The sequence below is a fragment of the Numenius arquata genome, chromosome 4 (assembly GCF_964106895.1).
Source record: "Numenius arquata chromosome 4, bNumArq3.hap1.1, whole genome shotgun sequence".
In the NCBI taxonomy this organism is placed as follows: Eukaryota; Metazoa; Chordata; class Aves; order Charadriiformes; family Scolopacidae; genus Numenius; species Numenius arquata.
The window spans coordinates 45,987,547-46,015,151 of NC_133579.1; the positions used below are offsets into that span (position 1 = coordinate 45,987,547).

At 39.3% G+C, this 27,605-nt stretch overlaps 1 protein-coding gene across 1 annotated transcript; it reads right to left on the bottom strand.

The window, feature by feature from the left end:
• Positions 1-17,636: 17,636 nt before the first annotated feature.
• ATPSCKMT (ATP synthase c subunit lysine N-methyltransferase) lies at positions 17,637-26,951 on the bottom strand. The gene is made up of 4 exons (XM_074146772.1): positions 26,673-26,951; positions 24,368-24,505; positions 23,177-23,227; positions 17,637-18,467 (listed from the first exon to the last, which is right to left on the bottom strand). Exons 1-4 carry the CDS (start codon positions 26,949-26,951, stop codon positions 18,270-18,272), a joined length of 666 nt encoding a protein of 221 aa, XP_074002873.1. The 3' UTR covers positions 17,637-18,269.
• Between the last annotated feature and the right edge of the window lie 654 nt (positions 26,952-27,605).

Here is a 27,605-nt window from a genome sequence, read left to right on the forward strand (position 1 = left end):
AAGCACTCCCAAGTCCTTCTCCTCAGGGCTGCTTCTCCAGCCATTCCCCGCTCAACCTGTATTTGTGCCTGGGATTGCCGTGACCCAGGTGCAGGACCTTGCACTTGGCCTCGTTGAACTTCATGAGGTTTGCATGGGCCCACCTCTCAAGCCTGTGCAGGTTCCTCAGGATGGCATCCTTTCCCTCCAGCGTGTCAACCTCACCACACAGCTTGGTGTCATCAGCAAACTTTTTGAGGGTGCACACTATCCCACTGTCCATGTCTCCATGTCTTCCTGCATCCATTCACTCTTCGTTTGGGCGATGGAGGAGACAGCAGAGTAGACAGCAGTTCCTCATTGGGGAAACGCTTCCCTAGGACAGAGAAGTTTCCGTGTCACTTCCACACAACGATAATGCACAGATGGCACTGATTTACTGAAAATATGGGGAACACAGGGGACACAAGGGGTAAGAGAAGTTTAAAGGAGTTGCTGTTTGGTCTTTTCCTCTGGTGGTAGAGAAATTGCTTCGTCCTTGGTTAGGATCTTAATGACAAGGCTATCCTGCAGTACTGGTTACCGAGATGTAGGACTCCCAACTTGTAGCCCCTGCAGCAGGGGTTGCTTAATTATTCATACAGAATGAGAGAGCTCAGTGCCCTCGCACTAAGGGGCACAGACTTCACAGTCCTTCAGGCAGAGAAAGGATTACAATCCAGGCAACTGAAGTATTTTCCGCTGAAAAACAGAACACTTTTTTATATTTAATTTCAGCATGGAGAAGTATTTCAATTCAGTTAAATTCAGTCATATCCAATATAAATCCAAATAGCATTTAGGCCAAAAATTTGGAAAATTATGCAATTTAATAAAAAAGATCAGACATTTACATAAATGAGACATGATTATTCTTATTATATCATATAGTACTCTCCCAAATAATATATTACCTGGAGAAGAATTGCCATATAATACACAAGTTCTCCTTCCCAGCTTTTGTAAAACCAGCAGTGTCATCCACATGTTTTAGAAATTAAAAGAACACAACCAGAGTGGAATTATCTATATAAAGCTTTGTACGGGATATTGCATAGAGACCCGTACAATATTTATCAAAGCTCATTTACTCACAGAAAATACAGTTCCAGGGTCAAAGCTATTTGTGAATTAGGTCACAATTCAGTAAATAGCTTTAAACAAGAAAAGAAAAATGCAGAAGTCAATGTTTTCCTTCAATATTTTCCTTCAAAAAGTTAAAATCCCAAAACATTTTGTTTGCATGCAAGCTAAGTATTCTGTGCTATTCTCAGAGTATCTACACTTGTTCGTTTTGCTATAGAAAACCGGTTTTGGTCTGCTATTTTCATGGCCTTTATCACAGTTAGTGATCAAAGATTTAGATCTCATTGCATCAATATAATTTCTCCCTGTGACTATGAACAAAACAGGAGTATTCAGGAAGAGTCAAAAAAATATACAGGAAGAGGCAAAAGTTAAGTATTTAACATATATCATGAACAATTCTGCCTTTCACAGACTTGCTACCGTGGTCATAATGAAGGTAACAAATTAATTATTAAATAAATAACCAAGGAAAATAGTTGAAATCCATGTGAGACAAGCATGAGTTCCAATATCAGAAATACCAGGAATTGGTAGAAGGAGCAAGTGCTGCAGAAGCAAAGACCGTGAAGATGTCAGAAGTCAGTCACTGTTTCTGCGGAAGAGCAGTGTTACAGTAAGCATTTGTATCTCCCTTGCTTAACCTTCATTAAGCTGATAAAACAGCAACATGAAGCCTCTTATGTAACTACCAAGAAAGTTCTGAGTATATAAAACAGGGGCAGAAAACACCAAGCCTATGCACTGAATAGCAAAAAGAGAAAGCAGTTAATTGCAAAAGCAGAAAAAACACATCTCAAAAATATAAAATAAATAATAGTACAAGGGTTTCTTGTGATAACTGCACAGAAATAACGGCTTCCCAAATGTATTAGCAGACAATTTTTATTTTGTGACATTAAACAGTCAAATTATCATCAGGGTTTTGGGCACAAAAGCCTCAATCTATCTGGGTATCATGACAAAAATAGTAGGAAATGTACCCAAAAGTGTGAAAACACAGACAAACACATACACAAAGAAAGTGCTTAACAAAACAGTTTTGGAATTTAAATCTTTTGCAGAACATGGTTTAGATAAGAAAAACTTACTTTTTTTTTTTTTCCTTCCCAGAGAGAATAGTAACACTCTAAATGGCTCAAACTAATGAAAAGCTTGAAGTCTTACTCAAAGTGAACACAGGGCTGTGCTTTATCATTAGCTCTTGTTATGCCTGAGGAACCCATGGCTTTGTAAAAACAATGCTGAAACACCAAGTCTCAATAAACAGAACAAACTTCCAAGTCCTCATTAACCAACTAGTGCTGATAGAGGTCAGTCTGGCCAGGAGCTCACAGGACAGATGAAAGTCGAGGGCCAGGGCTGAAGCAGATACAGCAGGTACAGGCTGCTAACGAAGAGGTATCAGGATTGAGCACCAGAACTTATGTTAGACAACACCAGGAGCCAGGTCATGAGGAACAATCAGAATGTGGGAGCCCCCATGGAGCATGTCTACAGCCCAGTACAGCGAGCATCAAGAAGCAGAAAGCTCTTACCTACCAAATGGATAAAATAAAACTACCTGCCAGGCCCACAGCCCCATTTTCAGCTAGTCACGCTTGGGCCTTCAGAAGCAAGTCAGGATGGGAAATGGCTGACAACTCCAGTGACTGCTGAATCCCTGCGCCTGCCAGCACTAGTTGGTTAGTGAGAAAACTGAAGTTTCCTTCAACCATTTGGAGATATGATGCCGTCTGCCCAGGGAATTTCACTGACCAGATCTTGACTTTTCACTGAAAATAGCCAAAGTGGACACTGAAGGCCTCTGTGCTTACTACGGCTGGCAAACAATAGCACCCAACTCAATTATGCCAACAAAGTCTCTTCACATATGGTTACGGGTAAAGATTAAAGAGTACAACAAGCTTCAGTCACAGTTCAGTCTTCCAGTTGTTACTCAAATACAAGTTATACTGAATAAAATAATTTAGGTACGGGCATGTGTCTAGCGAATTCTGTGATAGAAGTGTTACATCTGCCGTGTATTCAATCTCTTTCAATATCTCAGTCCCCTATTTAAGGAGACAGAATTGCGTACTTCAAGAAAATTAATATTTGGCTACCTTATAATTAACAATTTGCCTAGGAAGTGAATTCAACTACATCTAGAAAGGCTTAGAAGCAAGAAACTGAACATGCTCCATAAGGATTATAGTGTAAAACATATGCTATATTACGTTATTATTATATTGTGAGATGCAATACCGACCTTTACTGACTGGGGTAAAACTAATTCAGGTTTTGATTTTATTACATTTTCACTAAATTCCGACAGAGTAATTTGAGGAATTCAAAGTAGCTCAATAGGATTCACTGTAACATGCCATACTTGCAAATGATCATATAAATCCCCACCTACAGAAGTTGTCTGCAACCTTGGTGTTGAGATCAGCTTCATTTTCTGTAGGCCAAAGGACAAAAAACTGTTCGATCAGCTAAGAGCCGGCAAATACACACGTGGAGAAGGTCCAGACCAATTGCATTTCAGAAGGATTTTTCTTTAGGAAAGGCTAATTAATATCTGTACTCCCTCCATCTGGATTTATTTAGGATATAGACAGTTACTTCTACTTTGTAAGTCACAGGAACACTAACAACTATTACTGTCTTGCCAACAGCAAGAAAAAAAGCTCTGAGCTTCTCACTGTAACATGCCATTGCTGGCCACCTCTGCAGCACGTACTTCAGAGAAGGCTGCACCTTCTCTTCATGTCTAGTAGTATTTCAGTCCTTTTAACTAGGTCTCATGTTTGACATTTGGCCTGCTGGCATGCACTTACCCAGTTTGTTTCAGAAAATACCAGGAAACGGCAATTAAAAGAAGCCGATTCTTCCGGAAGAGGCAGAAGCCCACGTGAAAACTCCCCTGGGTGAGCACCCAGGTTCTCCTTGCTTGCTGGACACGTGAAGTGTGCCTTTCAGCTGCTCTAGCCATGGCTCTGCTGATGCATAGGTACAACTCTGACCTCTGGCAAAGGGACAAACACCACCTCGTCAGTCTGTTTTGCAGATCGTCTCTAATCCTTGTATTCAGGAGAGCAAGGCTGTTTAAGAAAGAGCAGCATTAGCATGAAGACCGTTCACTAAAGCTTGTATATTCAACATTTCTTTCTTCTCTGCTTATTTTTGATGGACATCTGGTCTAGCAATATTCAGGATAGCCATCATCTGATTTTTCACTCTCTGCCTTCCCCCCCACCTTCTTTAATTGAGGCAATCAGTAACTGCCGCCTGGACTTTGTTTAAGGCATTAAGACAGTTCTTTATAAACTGTTCTCCAGAAAATACCATCTACTTTACGATTTTTCAGTCTGACACCTTGAAAAATATTTGCCATAAGGGGCTTTTCTATCCACTAATAAGCCTGCTTTAAAATGCACTTTAACCTATGTGGTGAAGGCACCGACTTAATTCCTCCTATTGGTATCTAGAAAGGAAAAAAGTTGGGGGCAGGGGCAAATGGCAAATATGGTACTGCTGATATACAGGTAAAAGTCTGACCTCTGTCTGGAGACCAACTAACAGAATTTGACCCAGAAACTGAAAGGCAAGTGAAAGTAGCAAGAACAATTTAGAAGTGGAACGAGGATTAGAGTCTTTGCAGGTCCTGCAACTTACAGCTCCCCTTTAATTGTAACATACCAATCAATGCCAAGAACATGCCAAGATTCTGAAAGATTTTATTTTAAAATGAGATGGTATCAAGTTATTCTTAAAGAACAGGTGCATTGATGCCATAATTTCTGAAATCTTAGTGACTTCAGTGTTATGAAATATAAGAGCTGAAATCTGTTCCTGAAATCTTTGGTGCCTATTGGTACCATGCCCAAATAACATGCCTAGCCCACAACATAGAAGAAAATACTTTTTTATTGAGACTGACTAGCATATGGTATAAATTCAGAGTGCTCTGTGCGGTAAACAAATTTAAAAGTTAAGGCTTGTAATCTATTATCTATCTAAACATATTGAAAATTGGCATGTGGTTCAGATATTTGATACTTGAAAATTATAGTTCTGTTGTATAATTGTTCAAGAAAAACAAAACAAATCACCATCTTTCTTTACGGCAAAACTACACTACAGAGTTTTACCAGTTTCCTACATTCTTTTCACCCTTAATGAACAGGTCTTATTTTTCTTTTCAATACAAACTGCAGGAAAAATGTTTTTTCAAATAGTTTTTAACAGCATAATCTGTTAAATATTAAAGCAGTTTATGGAACAGATACTCCCTAAAGCATATGGATATAATAGATGGTGTAACAACTCTGTAATAAGGAAAACAATTTAAATCAAAAGATACACATTTCCTCCCCGTCACTTTTCAATAAACATTTTGAAAGTAGGTAGCATATGGGCTTTTTGCTCCTCAAAAAAAGATTTAGTTTTTTTCCGTTGAGTTGACCTTTTTGCATTGTTCATTCCCTTCTTGCCCTAGCTGAAAAAGTGTATTGATTTTTACCTGATCTTATGGCTCTTGCTGTACCATCAATGTGGCACGAGAGAAGTAATGCAGGCTGAACATCCAAGCATTACTATGGCTGGATAACGTTACCTAATTGGTAGCGACTACTGTTCTCTGTAGCATCTTTTCCTATTCTATGTAATTGTAGTGGTATGAATAACGTGTCAACTTATTGAAGCAAAGTAGTATTCTGCATAAGGTGATGCAGAGGAAAGTCTTTCAGTCTCAGGGCTGGGGAATCTTTCAACCAGGGGGGAAAAAAAACCCAAACAATTCATGCTGCTGTGTAGAAAACTAATCTCAAGCAGTCTTTTCTGTATACTCATTCTGAATTGCTTTTTTATTTGGCAAGACTAGTCTGATTTTGTGAACACTTTTCACGATTCAGTGATAAAAGGCAGAAAGCAGCAATGCTGTTTACTGCTTTGTTCACGGACTAACAAACATTGACTACATTTACTTAACCGGTAGATAAACAATTTGATTGCCATGGTGGAGTTACTGTATCTGTTCATAAATTGCTCAATATGCGTTTTCCTGCATATTGCAGAGAAAGTATTTTGTCTTGGATTTGTTCGTATTTAGAGATGGTGTCAAGCTGTTGCCTCTTACTTTAGAAAAAATAGTCAAATCAACTAATCTAGGAAGATCCCACAGGTGATTTCAGCAGCCTGTTTTCCAAGCAGATTAATATAACATGCACCCAGGCTGATTAAGCTGATCGCTATCAAATAGCTTCTGAATCAGAAGATCAAGACAGTAACTGTACTTAAAACTGATGGTTATGTCAGGGCAAAATGACTTTGGGCTTGTCAGAACAGAAAGTTTTAGCAGCAAGAGCTGTTGACAAGTCACACCAACAGAAAACTTTTTCATTCACTTTTACATGCTATTTTGATGCAGGATAAAGTTATTAGGGCCTAAGGAAAATAGTTCTCTCAGTTCACCTCATTTGTACCCATGAACAATAGACCAAGATGTAGTACATGATGCAAAGTCATATATTTAAATACAAATAATGAGCTTCACTCCAAAGTAGCACATATAAACAGTGACAGAAGGATCCAAATGCAGTTAAAAGCAGTAACCCTGAGACATAAAATGTAGTTAACAGCTAATAAAAGACAACAGCAAGATCACGAACCTGACAGACACAACCACTGTAGGTGCTATGTCTTACAGTCATAAGCGGTGAGAAGGTACTAAATGCCATGTGTGAGCGTCTGACCTTTATATCTCTGGTTCCATCAGTTGTGAAAGTGCACAGGTACTGCCACCCTCAGGAGCAGCCAATTAAAAAATACATTCTTCCAGCTGTAGACACAGACGTGCAGTCACAGACTTAATCATTTTAATCACAGCATTGCCACCGATTACATCTGTGGTCTTGAACAAATTCTCTCTTTGCTTGAGTTGTTGCAGTTGTAAAGGGTGAAGATAATACCAGCCAACCCTACAAAAGTGTTGCTAGATTTACTATTCAGTAGCAGTTTGAAAATTAATACTGCTGTATAAACATTGCATTTTACTGCAGGGCTGAATGCAAACTAATAACTAGCATTCCAACTGCCGTCTTCTACATCTACTTTTTTTTTTTTAAGCACATGTAAAAAAATTCCCTCAAAGTTATAGGAACAACACGTGCCTAGTGAAAGGAGAATAGACTTGTATCTTTCTCCAACCTAGAAATCTCCATTCAGTAACATTTAGCTTAGGCTATTGCCAGAGTATTAGTATCAGAAGATTATTTTTATATTTTCATTATTTCACTATATTATGATTTTTACTGACATATCAAAGAAATTATGCTATGGTAAGGATAAAATCAAGCATAACTTGATTTTTGACATTACTCAAAAAAGACAAACAGACTGAGAGTCCTGCTACTCCAAGCCTCCATACCAAACTCAGTATCAACCTCTGAGCTAACCTTGAGTCACAGGTAGTTACACCAAGTCTTGGTGGAAAACCAAGATGTTCCTAGTAGTGGCCCTGACAATTTGCATCTGTATCAGCAACAGGAATTTGAGATAAAGCCTTCCCAACTCTACAGGTACAGGATCTTTGTGCTGCTGAGAGACTTTCCAAAGGAGAAGCCCCTCAGTTAAAGAACCTTGCTCTTAAGCTTGTGCTTGCAAGGGAGGTGTTAGGTTTTTCCCTCCAGTAAAGGAAAGTTTATGATTAAGCTGTGCCAGAAATAAACAGCAGTGAAAAACTAAAAAACAACATTCTACTAATATTAGGAAGAGGGAAAATTGGAGTGAATTTATCCTCTGCGTTGCAGAGTTCCTAAGCTGGGGGAGAGATCAAATTCAGTAGTGCTAAAACAATCTTCGTAAAAGCCTGGTCAAAATGTTGATGCTGTGTCCCCTCGTGCTAAGACAGCAAGTCTTCAGCACCCAGACCAGCTTGTTTCAGTGTCTTCAGAGACCACAAGGATTTCTTAGGCAGACGCTTGACTGAGATAGCTGAAGCTACAATTGATCCTGCTTAGACTGAAACATAAGCTGGGAAAGCCTCACTAGGTCCATGGCCTAGACAAAGCTGGGAAGTAACACGGTTATTTGCACCAGCAGCTGAAAACCAAAAAAACACATTCTGATGAATGAGGTTTGGGGAGGGCTATTTATCTGGGGAAGGGGAGGCAGTGATCAGGGAGATATACATATGTATATATCATGCATACATAGATCGGGCATACAACAGAACAGAAAGATAAATGAATCATAAGCAACACCTAGTTTTATGCCTGTGGAAATGAAAATTTTACCAGAGTCAGATTTAAACAACACCAGAGAAAGGATCGCATTTTGATTAGTTAACCTGAAAGCGATTAAAAGTATGCTTCAACCTCTAATTTGTTCTTAGTAGAGACATAGTGTAAGTATCACCCAAGTGAGCAAAAGTCCCTACTCCAATCATCTGATGTTCACAGCCACCCAAATTACAGACAATCATGAAGAAAACAGCTATAGACAAAGCTTCATGAAAGATCCAGTGTCCAGGTTTCCTTTTTCCTGGGAAGTGCTTAGACTACCTAATTTTCATACAGTAGACAAATAATCCTGAGAAAAGTGCTGTTTGATCAGCATTTTTGTTAGAATAAGCAAACAAGCTCATTCAGATTGCACATCCAGGAAGCTTACAAAAAGTGCTAACTTCTTCTAAGAACTTAAACCATTTGTTAAGTCAGTCTGGATCTGACCTACATTAGAGTTAACATGCTCTGGTAAATAAGACCCAGTTGCTGAAGCCAGCAACTTTTTTCATATTAGAAGCTGCTTCCTAATCTTTAACTTCTAAGGGTGATAAATGTAGTTTCCATTTAAAATCTGTACTGTTGTCACTCTGAAGGTATTTTGTTGGGAAAGAGGAAAGGGTAAATAAAGAAAATATCTGAAAGTACTACTGAAAAGCATTTCATGATGCTCACTATTTGCATTAGCTCAGCTAATCATATTCTTCCACCAACATACTCTTTATCAGAACAATGACAGTACTTAACAATTAAATGAAACCAGAAGGCAGCCTCTGATGATAGTGTTAGAAAACAAATTTATTTTAAAATACCACACAACAGTGATGCTTTTCTAGTCATCTTTCGTTCCCTGGCTTTGCTTGACTCATCAGACTGACAACTGAAATTAAAAGTATCGGAATGGTCGGAGTCCCTGCCATCCCTGTTACTAAGTAACATTAGTGTTTCCACATCATGACTACTACTTGTCCGTTCCTGCTCAAAATCCTTTCAGAATTGCTTCAGTGCAAGATCTGTGTTTACAAATACTCTTAATCAATATTGATCACACTCACAAAGCTTATTTATGCATTGAGCATAAAGGAGTCAAAGTTTGGCTTTTACAGGTGCTGAAAAAAAGGAAGCAGCAATAACATATACATGAACACAGATGATGAGGGTCTCTATAGACAATTTAGAGAAAGGTACATTTGAACTCAAACTATTTTGATTTGTGTGTACAATCTGAAAAGCTTGAAAAAAGAATGCGAAAGACACAAAAAGAAGTGTATTTTCAAGAAGAGCTACATAATCCTAGGGAAAAAAAAAAGAAATTATCAAACCTTCGGGGGCTAGAGTGATAGTGATAGAGAAGACCCCTTAGGTTTTGGCTATTACCCATAGCACTCACATTTTTCTCTCCCAGAACTTACACTGATCCTTAAATTTTTATTCCTCATTTTGTCTGCTCTCCTCACACTGCCATTTTCAATCAAGAATTGAGAGAGCTCGTGCACAAGATAGGCACATTTCTGCTCATCTAAACCGGAGTTCGGGCATGGGCAGCTGCAGACATTACAGCACTTAAGGAGTACATAAGCTTTTGAGAAAGGTTTCAGTGGCAGCTGATCAGGTGTTTTGAAAATGCAAATTTCACATTCAGGCAGCTCCTAAAAAAAAAATAAAATCAACCAACCAACCAAAAAACCCCACCCAAACAAACAAAAAACCCCACAATTAGAACCTTAAGCCAGATCTATCTATCATAGATTAACTAAAAAGCTAGAATTATTAGAATGCAATGGGAATGTGCAAAACCATGCAGCTGCACTCATGTAATGAAGTATGAAGTAAACTCATATTTTTAGTTCAGGAATTCTCAAATGTTCATTTCAGACACATTAAAAATTTCCAATGGAAGGGCACAACCATGGGGAACAAATAGAAACCTAGTGATAGTAGATCTGCTCTTTAAATTACTTTTTGTGGATTCTTCAGAAGGCACCCACAAACCTCAAGTTGAAAGCCATTAATTTACTGCTTCTGACCTTGCAAAGACCTCTGCTCACCTCAAAACTTTATGCCACAAGCTTTGTATGGGTCTTCAAAAACCTAGTTTATTTTTAAAAACCACAATACATGAAAGCTGAAAAATATCCCTGCACGTTTACTGGTAAGCAGGTTTTACTTAATTTTTACCAATGCTAGCAGTCCACTGGATTGTATTACACTGATTTCTCAAGGACTACACAGCAATTCACAGGAAAAACTTCAGTCCGACATTTCAACCAAAGCCTCCAATAGAAACCCCAACATTATACTAAGAAAACGAAGTCAGCAAAAGTCCCACCTGAACAAATAACTCAAATCCAAAGAACTACTGAACGGATAGAAGGCCTGTATTCATTTACTAAGTGGTGAAATACAATAAAAATGTTAAATTAAGTACTTAAAACTACTAAATAGTCAGAATTGTTGTAGACCGAGGCTATTTTTTCAGTCTAAATACCATATGGGTGGATGTGTTTTTCTTTCATTTACTGGAAACAAAAGTCATGCTATGTCAGCATATGGGCTGCTAAATAAATCAAGGAGGTTAGTTAAATACATGTTAAAATGTTAGAGAGAAAAAGGACATTCCTTAACATATTTAGTCTTCCTGCAAAGTTGCTGAAAAAAAAAAACAACTAGTTTACAGAAAAAAAAAAATAAAGTAAGTAGATCTGATGAATTTATGAAGTCAAATAGTCAAATTGAAAAAATGCAATATGAAAACTAAAAGCAAACACTGAAATAAGAGGGAGAATTCAGAAAAAGAATGAAGAAAAAAAAAAGGTAACTATCCATGTACAAGTCTCCCTCAGTAAAGCATGCAAGGATGAACAGAATGACGATCATACAAAGAAAAACACTGAAAATATTAATTCTGCAGCTACCTCACTCAAGGGTGATTTTTTAAGTTAAACAGAGGTGCCACATTGTCTTATCAAGAAGTCTTCTACAAGAAACATGTTACTTCTGAAAAACCAAGTTGGGGCTAAATTGCAGAAGTGCAGAATTGCAAATTTGGCACATGTAAAAGAAAAATAACTCAAAGCAGAATTTACTGTCATTAAATCTGATGTTAGGTTGTCCTCTTCAACCATGAATTTGAAGGATTCGTGTCCTTTCTCGAATAAATGCTTCAGCATTTGTAAACCATCATGAAAAGTGAAATTACAGAAGTCTGAGGTCTATCAAGAATTAGTGTTCATTCCAGTGTAATGGTATCAGACATGAACCCATTTCTGAGTGAAAGCTCATCACAGCCCATCCTTAGTATGGACGTTCCTATGCAATGAGAAGAATGCACAGAGGATGTGCAAGTCTGTGAACTATTTCAGAAGCAGTTTGAAACTGCCATACTTGGGCCATAAGATTCTCTTCCTCCTTCTCTCCCATAGCTCAAGATACAAAAGATAAACAAAAATGCTACCTCTGCTTACTTCTTGCTTACTTGCTCTAAGAATGGTATTATGCTGGTAATAATTTTTAAAGAACACACACATGAGGAAAGGAAAGCTCAAGTCGTTCTTAAAAAAACTATGCAGAATTCAGGAGATCTCTGTCACCTCCTGAACTGTGTCCTTCATGAAAGGTGAAAGACTTTCCCAAAGCCTGGCCTTTGGAACTCTTTCCCCCCCCCCCCCCAGACCATACTCATTCAACTGGCGTCTGAAATGTGGTACTTTATTTTAAATTTGATTCCGTACCTTCTTACCTGGCTACAACTTATGAGTCAGAAATAAACAGCAGCTCAGAGACAGAGGATTAACTTCCTTAGAGCAATATTAGATTAAGTGACAGCGTTTAACAGACTCCAGAGGATAAATCAAGAACTTCAATACACCCAGTAAACATGGAAATGCCTAAAGCTCACAAAATGTGTGGACATTTCACAAACAAATCTGGACAAGCTTGGTTGCTGTTGCTATATAGCTGCTGTGACTGTGCAGTATACTCTATTGAGCAACCCGTATATCAGATGGCTCTCCTGTAGCCATCTCTCTTCTCCTTCTCTCTAGAAAGCAAATTTATGCAAAATAGAAAACTACAAAATTAGAATTGTAGCACTCAAGTGCTGCATTGGTACAAATGGTACAATTTATCTTGCATCACAAAACCTGTGGGGACATAATCTGTCTCAATGCAAAAAAAAAAAAAAAATTTGAAAGTCTGACTCCTAGAGAACTCTGACCTGTATTATTTTCAGACAGATCAAATTCTGTAATATTTCAGGAACGCATTACTCATTCAGCAATGTAGCAATTTTTTTGCTAAGATCTGGCAGGGCAAGGAAGGAATAAAACAAGTGATTCCCAAAACGCAAGTGATTCTACTAGAAGGCTTAAACAAAGATAATCTATAGATTTTTCTGAGTATTGAACAGCATGTGTAGCCTGACGGTTTCCTTCTTTTAGCTTCAGACTTACACTATAATTCTATTAAGCCAGTTCTCTAAGGCTTTCCTGTTTTTCAGAAGAAACAAATTTGTACTCTGAAGTAACATATCAACAAAATCATAATACGTTACCCTAGCAATTGGAAGTGTATCAACATAATAATCCATACTGTGATAACTGTAGTCACAGTTAAGTATTTAATCTTGTAAACTATCAAATGAACATAGCAAGCAATAGAAAAATTGAGGACAACCTGATAAGAAAATGCTTTCTCAGTTCCCCTTTGTAAATTAAAGCAAAAGACAGTCCAGCAAGGGGAGGTGGTGGAGCTGCTCTTTATGTGATGGAGTAACTGAAATATATCAAGTTCTGCCTAGGGGTGGATGAAAAATGTCAGAGGTTATGGTTAAGCATTAAGGGGTAGGCTAATATGGGTGCCACTCTTGTGGATGTTTACTACAGACCACTAGATCATGAAAAGGAAGTCAATGAGACCTTCTACAGATAGCTGGAAATAGCCCCACGATCACAGGCCCTGGTTCTCATGGGGGACTTCAACCACCCCGTTATTTGCTGGAAAGATAACAGAGCCAGGCTTACACACTCCAGGAGGTTTCCGCAGAGCATTGATGGTAACTTTTTGACACAGGTGGTGGAGGAGCCAACAAGGAGAGGTGTGCTACTGGACCTTGTACTAACAAAAAAAGGACTGGTTGGGAATGTGAAGGTTGGGGACAGCCTTGTCTGCAATGACCACAAGATGGTGGAATTCAAGATTCTCCATAGAAGAAATGGGGCGATAAGTAGGATTACAACCCTGGACTTCAGAAGAGTTAACTTTAGCCTCTTCAAAGACCTACTTGGAGGAATCCCATGGGTTAGGACTCTAAAAGGAGGTCCAAGAGAGCTGGTTAATATTTAAGCACCACTTCCTCCAAGCTCAAGATCTGCATCCTCATGAGTAAGAAATCAAGCAAAGGAGGCAGGAGACCTGCATGAATGACCAAGATGCTTCTGGAAAAACTCAAATGGAAGAAGAAATTTTACAGAATGTGGAAAAAGGCACTAGTCACTTGGAAAGAATATAGGAATGTTGTCAAGAGTATACAGGGATGCAACAAGGAAGGCTAAGGCCCTTAGAATTAAATCTGGCAAGGGATGTCAAGGACAGGAAGAAGGGCTTCTTCAAGTTCATCGGCAGTAAAAGGAAGACTAGGGAAAATGTGGGCCTGCTGCTGAATGAGGTGGGTGTCATGGTGATGGAGGATGCAGAGAAAGCAGAGCTACTAAATGCCTTCTTTGCTTCAGTGTTTACTGCTATGGCCAGCCCTCAGGAATACCACACCTTGGAGGTTAAGAGAAAAATTCTGGAGAAAAGAAGAGTTTCCCTCACTTGAGGAGGATCAGGTTAGAGATCATTTTAGCAAACTCAACACCCACAAATCCATAGGTCCCAATAGGATCCACACACAAGTTCTGAGGGAGCTGGCTGACGTTATTGCTAAGCCACTCTCCATCATCTTTGAAAGGTCATGGAAAACAGAAGAGATGCCTGAGGACTGGAGGAAAGCCAATATCATCCCAGTCTTCAAAAAGGGCAGGAAGGAGGACCCAGTAAACTACAGGCCAGTCTGTCTCCCTTTCATCCCTGGAAAGGTGATAGAACAGCTCATCCTGGATGTCAGCTCTAAGCATCTAGAAGAAAAAAAAAGTCATTGGGAGCAGTCAGCATGGACTCACCAAGGGGAATCATGCTTGACCAATCTGATAGCCTACTATGATGGCATGACTAGCTGGCTGGATGAGGGGAGAGCAGTGGACTTCGTCTACCTCAATTTCAGCAAAGCTTCTGACACAGTCTCCCATAACATCCTCACAGGTAAGATTAGGAAGAGTGGGTTAGATGAGTGGGCAGTGAGGTGGACTGAGAACTAGCTGAATGGTGGAGCTCAGATGGTTGTGATCAGCAACTCAGAGTCTAATTGGAGGCCTGTAACTAGTGGTGTTCCCCCAGGGTCAGTACCGAGTCTGGTCTTGTTCATCATATTCATCAATGACCTGGATGAGGGGACAGAGTGTACCTTCAGCAAGCTTGCTGATAACACAAAAACTGGGAGGTGTGGATGAGACACCAGAAGGCTGTGCCTCCATTCAGCAACACCTGGACAGGCTGGAGAGTTGGGCTGAGAGGAACTAGTGAAGCTCAACAAAGGAAAGCGTAAGGTTCTGCACCTAGGGAGTAATAACCCCATGCACCAGTACAGATTAGGGGTTGATCTGCTGGAAAGCAGGTCTGCAGAGAGGGACCTGAGAGTCACGGTGGACAAGTTGACCATGAGCCAGCAATGTGGCCGTGTGGCCAAGAAGGCCAATGGTATCCTGGGGTGCATGAAAAAAAGGCATGGCCAGTAGGTTGAGGCAGGTCATCCTCCTCCTCTACTCTGCCCTGGTGAAGCCACACCTGGAGTACTGTGAATAGTCCTGGGCCTCCCAGTTCAAGAAGGACAAGGAACTACAAGCAGAGGGCTACAAAGATGATCAAGGGACTGGAGCACATCTCTTACAAGGAAAGGCTGAGAGACCTAGGTCTATTTAGCCTGAAGAGAAGACTGAGAGGGGATCTCATCAATGCTTATAAATATCTACAGGGCAGCGACAGGACAAGAGGCAACAGGCACGAACTGGAACATGCGAAATTCCCATGAGGAAAAACTTCTTCACTTTGAGGGTGACAGAGCACTGGAACAGGCTGCCCAGAGAGGTTGTGGAGTCTCCATCTCCAGAGATATTCAAAATCTGCCTGCACACAATCCTGTGCAACCTGCTCTAGGTGAACCTGTTTTAGCAGGGGGTTTGACTAGATGATCTCCAGAGGTCCCTTCCAATCCCTACCATTCTGTGATTTTGTAATTTACTTTCCATTTCGCACTTCAGCCATGGAAACAGGAAATACAACACATTTCCTTATGTAATAAGGAGTACCAAAACTTCAGACCACTGTCTATCCCAGTTTAGGCCCCCAAATGTAAATAGCCAGAGCAAGAAACAGCCCTCTGCTTTAATTTAAAAGCATTCATAAATCTCTCCTTGCCTTGAGGACAGCACTTAGTACTCCCAAAGCTCAGGCCATCACATCATTAATTCTATCCTGCCGTCTGCAACAAATATTTCTGGAGTGACAGGTGGTAACTAAGTAGTACAAGCCCCAAAGCCTTTACCGCAGGCAGAATTGAGAAATTCAGTTTTACCTTTTAACAGGCAAATGATAATGCAACAGACAAATATATAGTCAAACACAAACAGATAGTTTGCAGGGAATTAGCAGAAAAAGTAACTTTAGTGAAAGCAGGCAGCAGACACACAGGTCAAAGCATTGCAAGGGAGATAAGTCACAATTCACTTGGTCAAAATCTTTTGCCTCCTCTTCTCCTTTATAATCATTCGGGGAAGGACTCTGCTTGATTAGCTAATTTCCGCTTTGTATGGTCTTTTTCAATAGAAATCATGCCAGGTTTCCATTGTCTGAGGTTCCAGTTTTATGGCCTTGGGATATTAAAGTAAACTCAGCCAGTTTAGATAAAGCCACTGTAGCCCTGTCCCATCACTGTGTAATAACACTTTAATCAATGTAGAAAGAGTTTAGTGCAATTTTACAAGATGCACTATGTTACACTGCAGTGAAAGGCTGAAAAAGATACCTTACCAGAAATCAGTACTCTTCAATACTTAACAGTCTCTATGTTTACAGCTGTGCCTTTCCATGCAAGGCTGAAACCATCTCTCCTTTGCAGACTCCAGAGTGGATACATTTGCCTCTTTCTTTTCCTGCTTTGTATATATTATCAGGATGTAACTATTCAACTGCTCCATATCAATTCCTCAGTGTAGATTTGTATTTTACACTCTCCTTCCTCCTCCCCTCCCATCAAAAAAAAAAAAAAAAAAGAAAAAAAGAGCCTGGGTACATGTGTAACTGAAGACTATACAACCCAAATATCTAACTTCTCTTCAAGTCACATACTATAGTCCAGCAAACATGCTTTCCCAATGCCTAATAAAATATCACAGGCTTTGTATTTACCTGAAATTGCAGGGTCTCAGCACTTCTCTTGGGCTGAGCTAATTTCAGTACTGGTAACGATTGCCTAGAAGTCAGGTGACAATTCCCTAGACTGTTTTAGCTGCATTCTATGGGTATCCTATATGCAAAGGTCTCTCAAGCTTACATAGTCACTGCTTAACAAACAGTCTGTATATTAACTGTGGCCAAGGGAGGCTAACTATGAACTTTGACTAACTGCTAATGGGTGAAAACAGGCAAACCTTACCTGGGAACCAAAAGACAGACCAACTAAGCAGACTGTTACAAAATAGAGTTCCACAACCACATTAGAAAAGAAAAATGTCATGGTAGTGCCAGTACCCCACTGCAAAACAGTATCAGCAAAAAGACAGGGACAGCTTGCTTCACTTTCAAGGAAAAGCCATGCAGCAATACCATGAGTTTGAGACCTTGTCAGATGGCGCTGCTCAGAAAAGTAGAGGGGGGAAAAAAGAAGCCTGATTGAAAACCTTCCTCCCAATCTAACCATAAATTAAATGGGGTCGAATCAGATTTAACCAAGCTAGCCAGACCAACTAGCTCTGGAATCAGAGACGGTCTTCATGACGCATTCAAGTAAGCAACTCTCACCCGTACCTTATCTAAGCTTTGAGCACACGGAAGTGGTGACACATCACTGCCAAGCAGGTGACTTTTGAAACCCTTCCTCAGAGAGGTTAGGAAAAATCATGGTCATTTGCAAAGGCTTATACCAATAACTGTTCTGTAAGAGCTCATTTTCTGCAGATTTATCTTTAGGTAACAAGTTAAATAAAAACACATTAATATAATCAAAGGCTGCACTTGTGTTAATGAATAAACAACTTGTTACATTTGCTTGATTTGTTACATTCATCTTTAAAAAAAAAACAAACACATTCAAGGCTGAGGTGTAAAACTGGTATCATCACCATACTCAATCCACATCAGTTTGATGTACACAGCATTATGCCTACTTGGCATACATAATGAAGACATTTGGGCACCACGGCTCATTTAAGAAGTCACTTGCACAGCACTTCCAACACCAATAACAAATGCTATGTAGGATCCAAAAGAATGCACATATTAAGTTCGCCAATTTGAGCATTTTAACTTCTACGTATATTCCCCTTAGCAGTAGTGAACCGTGTTTTATACCATCTTCCATATTAAAGTTTGCCACTTGTATAAAACTTTCTCATAATTTTTACTAACGACATTAAGCCATTTAACTACACCTTTCACTAACCTTTTGCACTTTCAGATAACCAGTGTACTTCAGCTATTTTAGTGAATACATGTCTCCAATCCTGGGGCTGTATTCATGTTAATCTTATCTTTAACAGGTGAAAGGAAAAGCTGAAAATTTCAGGACCAAACCAAACTAGATATTTAGAATTCTGTCTCTGGTGTAACTTCCAAGATTTTTGCTTCACGTCTTCTAGAATGTTTCAAATCATAGGCCCACACAGTGTCTATTCCCTCTCCAGTAGTATGATCCGGGATCCAAGAAGGGAAAGGAAAACGACAGGCAATGATTCTGGCATTGCATTCAAGTTCTTCTTCTAGCTTCTTCTTCAACTGTGGCATCTGTTGAGCAACAATAAAAAGCTTTCAGAAGCAGTAAAAGACAGGCATTCTCTTTAGAATCTAATTCAAGCGTTTAAGTCCCAAGATTTGAGGAATTTTTGGAAAAAAAATTAGGAAAGTACTTATATACTTTTTGGCTTTGATGCATTGACAAATAATATCTAAAACTAGAAAATGGTTATTGTGCCCTGACTGGTGAGATCAAGGAAAATGTAACTCTTAAGTTCTAAAAATTCAATCAAAACCCATAGATAATCCCTTACATTAAAAAAAACAACCCATAAATACTTTACATGTTCCAATTCATGATTCTCTCCAATAGGATTCTTCTCTACAGAGAATGAGAATTCACCCCCCTGAATTTATGCTATTTATGACAACCCAAGTCATATAAACTATTATGTGATAGTCAAAGGCCAATGCCTCTCATAATAACCAGCCTAACCCCAAAACAGATCCTGCAACACTCAAAACATCATATGACCAACAACTGAAAGCAAACATTCTGCTGTCACCATATGGTAAAGTTCTGCTATGTTACATACTATTGAAATTGACCTTTGTTGGTTCCAGTCTGTCAACATATGTGCGTCAATCCCTGCAATAGTACTATATGAAACAGCATACAGAATCATAGAACGGTTTGGGTTGGAAGGAACCTTTAAAGGCCATCTAGTCCAACCCCTCTGCAACAAGCAGGAACATCTTCAACTAGGTCAGGTTGCTCAGAGCTTCATCCAACCTGACCATGAATGTTTCCAGGGCTGAGGCATCTACCACTCCTCTGGGCAACCTGTTCCAGTGTTTTACCACCTTCATCCTAATAAATTTCTTCCTTGCATCTAGTCTGAATCTACCCTCTTTTAATTTAAAACCATTACCCCTTATCCTATCGCAACTGCTGTAAGCGCCCTTTAAGTACTGAAAGGCCACAATAAGGTCTCCCTAGAGCCTTCTCTTCTCCAGGCTGAACAACCCCAACTGTCTCAGCCTGTCTTCATAGGAGAGGTGCTCCAGTCCTCTGATCATTTTTGTGGCTGTCCTCTGGACCTGTTCCAACAGGTCCATGTCTCTCCTGTGCTGAGGGCTCCAATGCTGGATGCAGTACTCCAGGTGGGGTCTCACCAGAGCAGAGGGTCACCTCCCTTGACCTGATGGCCACGCTTCTATTGATGCAGCCCAAGATGTGGTTGGACTTCTGGGCTGTGAGCACACATTGTTGGCTCATGTCCAGCTTTTCACCCACCAGTACCCCCAAGTCCTTCTCTTGCAGAGCTGCTCACAATCCCTTCCCCAGCCTGTATTGATACCGGCGACTGCCCCAACCCAGGTGCAGGACCTTGTACTTGGCTTTGTTGAACCTCACGAGGTTCGCATGGGCCCACTTCTCAAGCCTGTCCAGGTCCCTCTGGATGGCATCCCATCCCTCAGGCATATCAACCACACCACTCAGCTTGGTGTCATCTGCAAATTTGCTAAGGGTGCACTCAATCAAGTGCACTATGTTATTGATGAAGAGATTAAACAGTACTAGTCCTAGCAGGGGCCCCTGAGGGACACAACTCATCACTAATCTCTATCTGGACATTGAGCCATTGACCACTATTCTCTGGATGCGACCATCCAGCCAATTCCTCATCCACCAAACAGTATGCCCATCAAATCCATACCTCTCCAATTTAGAGAGAAGGATATTGTGGGGGACCATGTCAAATACCACTACATAACTCTTCTTGGTTGAAGAGCTACAGTCTAGTTTTCCTCCATTTGAAAAAATGAGCAGATATTAAAGTCAAGAGAAACATCACTACTCTTGCAAAACAGAGCAACACCCTGCCAAGTCAGATACTCTATCTCCAATAAGTACTTTCAAATTCTGCTATGGATTAAATGAGAAATGAATTAACACATCTAGACTTCAAAGAAATTTCTTTCCCAACCCAGACAGTGATTAGGTTTTGGAAAAAAATGAAACTTGATAGATTTAGCCATTTTTGTCCTTTAGAAAAGTCTGATGTTACGCTTAAGTAGATCAGTGCACATCCATTTGGAATTCCTTTTATTCTTACATACTGTAGCTATCTCAGGGAGTAATTATAATAGCAATAGTTTACTTCTATTACACGTAAAAAATCTATTTACTTTGATATCATGACATAGCATTCAGCTACTAAAAAGTCAAAACAAATACAGCTCATTTAAGTCACAAAAGACACAAACTAAATTAAGAAAAAAAAAAACACAAAAAAGAAAACAAACCACAACAGAACTTTATTAGAAAACAAGAGCGACCTGGAAAATGTATTTCCAAAGGCTGCAGATAGCTTCCACTATCACATACATGCAGGGTGTGCCTTTGATGTAACATCCTATTATAGCTACATTTAAGCTCACAATGGAATATTTTAGGAAAATTATAGTCATAGATCTAATATATCAAAGAGTGACCACCGAATATTTTTAAGCATTCTATACTCTGATTTAATCCATACAGCAAATGCTTTTAAACATTTTTGCTACCACACCCTAAATAAACTAGAAAAATAAGCCCATTTTGGTATCTCAGACTGAGCTGAGACACCAGAAAAGGAAGGACTAAGCTGTTACAGAAATTACTAATATTAAAAATTAGGCTATGTCTATGAGTAATTATGAAAATTAATGGCAACTCATGTCTATATTAGCTCAAATTGGAAAACTTCATTAATAGTTCAGCCAAAAAGAATCATATCCTTGAACCAAACAGTCAAAATAGCTTTTAAGCTAAATGTCTCAGTAGCACTAAGTGTTATAATCATACTGTATTTTATATCACGCCAGGGTTGGGTTTTTTTGTATGTCTACACAGATAAACAGTTTAGTAAACCTTTTTTTACAGTATATAATCAGTTAAAATACACAGAAAATGAACATGAACACCTGCAAAGAATTCTGTCATCCCACCTTGAACAAGTAAAAGTCTCTCTGCAGTGACTCAGACTTTCCCCAGTTGTTGCAAGAACAGAGAACTCTTAGTCTTCCCTGAAGATCAATAAATCCCAGTTCTGTAAACTAATCTTGAATATGACATAAAAGCACTGTGTGACAGCATCAAATCAGACCAGTATTATTAAAAAAAGCTAAAGAGATCTATTGCCCTCAGTAAAAAAGACAAAATGCATTAAAGTTTCTAGAAAATCAATTTAGTCATTCAGGAGGCTAAGCATTCACAACTCTGGAAGTAAATTTAAAGGGCATCATGAGCAGAAAAAATGTTCAGGAAACACAGTAGTTCATATGTTTGGATCTGTTACACTTATGAGAGTTTTTTTATTGCAATAATTTAGCCTAGTATTTACTGAGTTTACTGAACTTACTCTGAGCCCTCTAGCTACTCTTTCTATCATAGCTGTTACTAATTTATCCCACTTTATACTATTACATTTAAAGTTAAGCCAGTATTTCTGCTAGGTTTACTCACATTTTCCCAGGGCATTTATTTCTAGTTTACTGAAATATCTTTCTTCACCTGGCCCTGAGTGCCACTACAGAACTTGTGACTGCAAATTCAAATATTTATACTGCCCCCTCCTGGAATTCAAGCTAGAGAGCACATAATACCCAAACTTGGCAACATCTGTAGCACAAGTATCATCATACCCACAAAAGTAAGGGGGGGGGGAATGCATTTTCACTTCAGTTTCCAACATGAATTACAATTTGAACCTCAAGTAGGTGTTTTATTCCAACGTTGTTAAAGACAAAGCAGAGAAAAAGGAAGTTATCTTATGGTTCTTGTTGCATCTTCCTGCTACTACTACAGAAATAGTGGTGTACATTGTATGGTATAGCATCACATAAAGCTCTTTACTCATTTCATGCCACATCTGCCTTAGCAGACGAAGAACCAATAAAAAAGCATTTATAGGATATTTCTGTTTCACTCCTCCACATGCATTCAACCTATGTAGAATATTTTAATAATAACATAAGAACATTTAAGATTTTTTTTCCTATTCCAGTAAAAACAGAAAAAGAAAACTAGATCAAGCTGAAACACAAAGTGAATGTAAAGTCTGACTGAACTTATCGATTATATCACTAAAGCAGTCACTATGCAACTCAATTTCTACACCAGTTTTGAAGAACACATTTTTCCCAGGCATACAATGAGCAAAGGCTACAAAACCTTCCTAAAAGACAAAGAATTTGTAGACCTGTACTTTAGCAATTATACTTGAAGTATTTGCCTCCCTTCCCAAACCTTCACAGTCTAATATGGGCAAAGGATTATTTCAATACGCCAGCTGCTGGCCTATTTGGGGTGACCCAGTTCTTGTAGAACTTAAGCAAAGCTCAATCCTCTAACAAAGCCCCCCAAATCAGCTGTAGCCCATTTCCTACTCCATGGTTTTTCAGTATGAAAACCAGAAATTTTCAAGAACCAATCTATCGCCTTCCCTCTAAGCAACTTGAGCACAGCAGTTTTCATTTTGGTTCTGAATCAATGCACAGAAAATACTTCTCAAAAAAATATTTCAGAGGTCCAGTCTGCATGTTGTCCCAAGTTTTATCATGGACATTAATAAGCAACAATGAAATATCAAAATATTAGTACCAACTAATCTATGAACTACATTCTGCAGGTTGATTCATTTTGCAGACAAATGTACTAACACTGAATGCCTTAGTATTAAAATAATTAAACAATGCAAAAATAGTAGACTTACCATTTGAGGTACCCCAAAAACAACAACATTCGTATAATGGGAAAAAGAAACCTAAAATAGAATTTGAGAACAAGTCGTAATGAAAATGGCATTTATATTTGGAGAAGTTCTCACCATTCTTTTCCCCTAATCCCTCTTGCTGCCCTCCTTTCAACAGGGATTTAGACCAAGATTAAGAAAGAAGATCCCATATCAACTTTGCATCACACTGATTTCCACATAAAGACAACTTTATACTGCTGAACAGCAAAAAACTTCTACCGCCTGACCAAGACTATGGCATCAATTCTAGTAGCACAGAAAATATTAAGAAAATACCAACATGATTTTACTCACAGCTGTTTTTCCACAACTCCTATATATGTTGAAATGAGGTATGTTTTCAAATCCCCCCCACTTTCATTAAATGTCAGCTAGCTATAAAGACTTGCCAGGCATTCCAACGCCTGGGTTCTTCCAGTCAGTGCCTGAAGTTTTGCTATGCTCCTCTCAGAAAAAAAATAAAAACAGTACATTCACACTTTTCCCCAAAATTACTGGTGCTCACTTTACCCATTAAAAAATGCCACTCTTAACCAAAACAAACCACCACCAAAAAAACCACAAACAACCAAACAACACAAACAAACAAAAAAAACCAACCACAGCTTTGACAGGAATAGCAGGGGAGAGGCCCACATAAATAGGACCCAAAAAAGTACCCCTCATTAAAGAAGCAATTGTGACTCAAATGACTGAAAATTGTGAAAAAATCTGTCACATGTAAGTTACCTTAAAGCAACACTCAAAACCAGGTAACACATTGCACAGCTAGAAAAGAACATGTCTAATGAAACGTCAGATGAGATTGTGGTCTTGCACATTAAGTGAATAAGAATCTTGTTACTGACTCTGCAGAATCAGCTGCCAGTGAAGCCTGACATCACAGCACCCCACACCATTCATCAAGCACAAGCATGATATTGCTTGAGGAGCCTGTACTGAAAAAGGACAGCACGTCACTGAAACACAAAACCAGCTAAGCAGTGTATTGTGCTGTGAGTCTAGTTTCTATGGGCTCAAGTACTCTTCTCAAAGCCCAAAACAGCACCTTGTGGCCAGACAGCATTCTGGTTCTTACAAGAAAGTATCACCAAATCATGGAAATCTCTCAAACATCCCAGATTCATTCTCACATACTTCACCACCTACCTTCCATAGGTCTGAAATATAGAATTTGGTATTCTGATGTACCCCATCTCTCCATGCACGGTATCTGGAGTACCAGACTAGCCAGGGATTTAATTCATAACCAACAGCTTTGAATCCCCTTTTTGCAGCTGCTATCACCTACAAGGAAGAAAATACATCTTCACTTAGAAACAGAGAAAGCGTATTCATCTAAATAGGAGCACAGAGTTAGTTTTATTTACAGTACAAATCAAAGGAATGCACTTTTTAAAGTCATTCAGGTTTTAATCTCCAACAGATCAGCAGTATAGTGAACGAAAACTCAAACTACATTTTACTGTTATGAGTAGTCCCATTGAAATTAATAGATATATTCAGATGAACAAAATGAGCCACTTAAACATTCACAGGGCAAAGCTGTAAGCTCGTAGTACCTCTATAATTTATATAAAAGTTTAATTTAACATATTCCTGACACTACCTTGGGATTAAAGAGTACCAAAATTGAACAGTGAAATACTCTTATTTGAAAAGCAGTGATGGGTAGGTGCTTGAGAGACCCCTGAGTCAGAGCCAAAGTGGCCTACCAATAGAATGAGTATGAATGTAGGTCAAGAATTTAAACGTGGGTTAAAAAAACGGGAAAAAAAAAAAACCCACATATAAATCTCACAGTACAGCTTTCATCTAATTGCTAAGCTTCATGTATTATTTTAAAAGGCAAAAGGTAATTCAGATAACAAATAGATTTTCAGACATTCCTCTAAATTAGGCACTAAGATTTAGAATTGTTAAACTGTATCGCAAGTCTCTTCAAACAAGATCAAAACATATTGATTTTTTAGAAAAAGAAAAAAATTAATGAAAATACAGAATGGCACCAGTTGTTAGAATTAAAGTTTAACTGATAATTTAAAAGGTTACTGCCAAGTTTCTATCAGAAAAAAAAAATTATGAACTATGAATTACAGAAAATCAGAAAGAAGCACACATTTCTTAATAGAACTTATCAAACAGCATTACCTGCACAGTGTTTCACTCTATTAAAATAATGTATCTTGCATCACACACACAGCATTTGCACAGATACTAAGAAAATCTCACATTTTTGCCATACTTGGAAATAAAAAGATTTATCCACCAATTGCACCCCAGTTAAGTGCTAAATATTTAAAAACATCACAACAGAAGCTCAACGTTTTTTAAGACAGATGCATTAAGGCAACACCAACCATTCAATTTCAGGCATCTCACTCTCCACATAGTCTTCAGTCTTCATTTAGGCACACAGACATATACAAAATCAGAAATAAATGTGCAGTACCTAGTCAAATTAGGTGCCTCAGATGAGGGTCAACAGCCAGATGCTGAGCAGAGAGGGCATCAAAAACTGCAGTTCCCTTGTACCTACATGCTTTTCTCCATTTCCTACTCGGGCACTATTCCTTCTAAGCCACCTTCAGAGATTTAGATTTCCAAATCAATTTTTTTAGTGTGGACAAATGGTTGACTCATTCATACGAAATACGGACAATGGTAGCATTCAAGAACTTACTTGCTTCCATCAAAAACTCACTTAGTGCACCATCCTGTCGCTAGAATGGACTTGAAGCAGACGTTTACTAAGTGGTACACAAAACACCACAACTACAAAAAACCCCACACCATGCTCTACTATACACCACCACATTTCACAAATAAGGGTTCAGACAATATCTGGGAAACACAGTATCACTTTGGCTTTGGTGATTCTCACCATTTCTCTTGGCAACTATTTAGTTTCACCGCACTCATTTTGAAGCGAGGCAGCCAGCACTGCACAAAGCCATATAGCCTTCAGTTCTAACAATACCAGGAATTTTATTTTTGTAATCCATTGCTCATCTCTCATTCTCTTTTGCTCTTCTATCACCTTTATACAATAAGCATAGAGCTGCAGCTCCAAAAGCACAGTGCTATTAAATCTCACAGCCTTATGTGCTGCAGCTATAGACCTATGGGGAATCAATTTCTTCTGAAGTATACCAATACTTCAATTGCATCTTTTCATGTGAATGCAGTACGATTCCGTCCAGCCAACAGGATGAGGTTATCATTTTGTATACTACCTTGTCAAGCTGCAGGTTAAGACTGGCACAAAAATATTGATTACTCACCTAAGCTGAATGTAAACCTTTCTCAGCTTCGAGCCTAAGACTCGAACAAAAACACTGGACACCAAAGACAAGACATTCGTATGTATAAAAAAAAACCCAGCAGCCACAGCTAGAGCATTTTACATGTGTTTGAGAGGTGATATAAAAAGAAGGTGATGTCCATAACTTACAATGCGGCCATCACCGCTACCAATGTCAACTAGGGAACCGCTTCTGTTTTCTAACATTTTCAGCACATTCTGGATCTGGGTGGAAGTTGCAGGAACGAAGGGCAGGCACACTCTCCTCAGCGCAGGCGTCACGAAGGGGGTGACCACAGCATACAGGGCCACCAAGGTCCCACCAACACCAGCAGTGACCATCAGCCCCCAGACCCTCCTTTGGGAGCTGGCCTCACACACCTCCTGTGGGTCTGCTGCCTGGCTGTCCTTCACCAGCGCCTTCGACATCACACCTGAAGACAGATATTAGAAAGACTGCTTTCTCCAATCTGTCTTTATTATGTACTCACTTAAAACAAAGCAGTGTATTGTATCATAGATCACGGAATTGTCAGAGTTGGAAAGGACCTCTAGAGATCATCTAGTCCCAACTCCCCTGCTGAAGCAGGATTGCCTAGAGCACATTACTCAGGACTGCATCAAGGTGGGTCTTGAAAATCTCTAGAGAAGGGGACCCCACAACCTCCCTGGGCAGCCTGTTCCAGTGCTCTGTCACCCTCACCGTAAAGAAGTTTCTCCTCATATTTAAATGGAACTTCCTATGTTCCAGCTTGTGCCCGTTGCCCCTTTTCCTGTCACTGGGAACCACTGAAAAGAGTCCAGCTCCATCATCCTTCAACCCACCCTTTAGGTACCTGTAAACATAGATAAGGTCTCCCCTCAGCCTTCTCTTCTCCAGGCTAAAGCCCCAGCTCTTTGAGCCTTTCCTCATAAGGTAGATGCTCCAATCCCTTAATCATCTTAGTTGCCCTACATTGGACTCTCTCGAGTAGTTCCCAGTAGATAGGACAGCAGGAAAAAAAAAATAAAAATCAACTTATATCCCTCTAACTATTCCTAGATCCTAGGGAAACGTTACCATTACTGCTTTTGAGGAGCTGA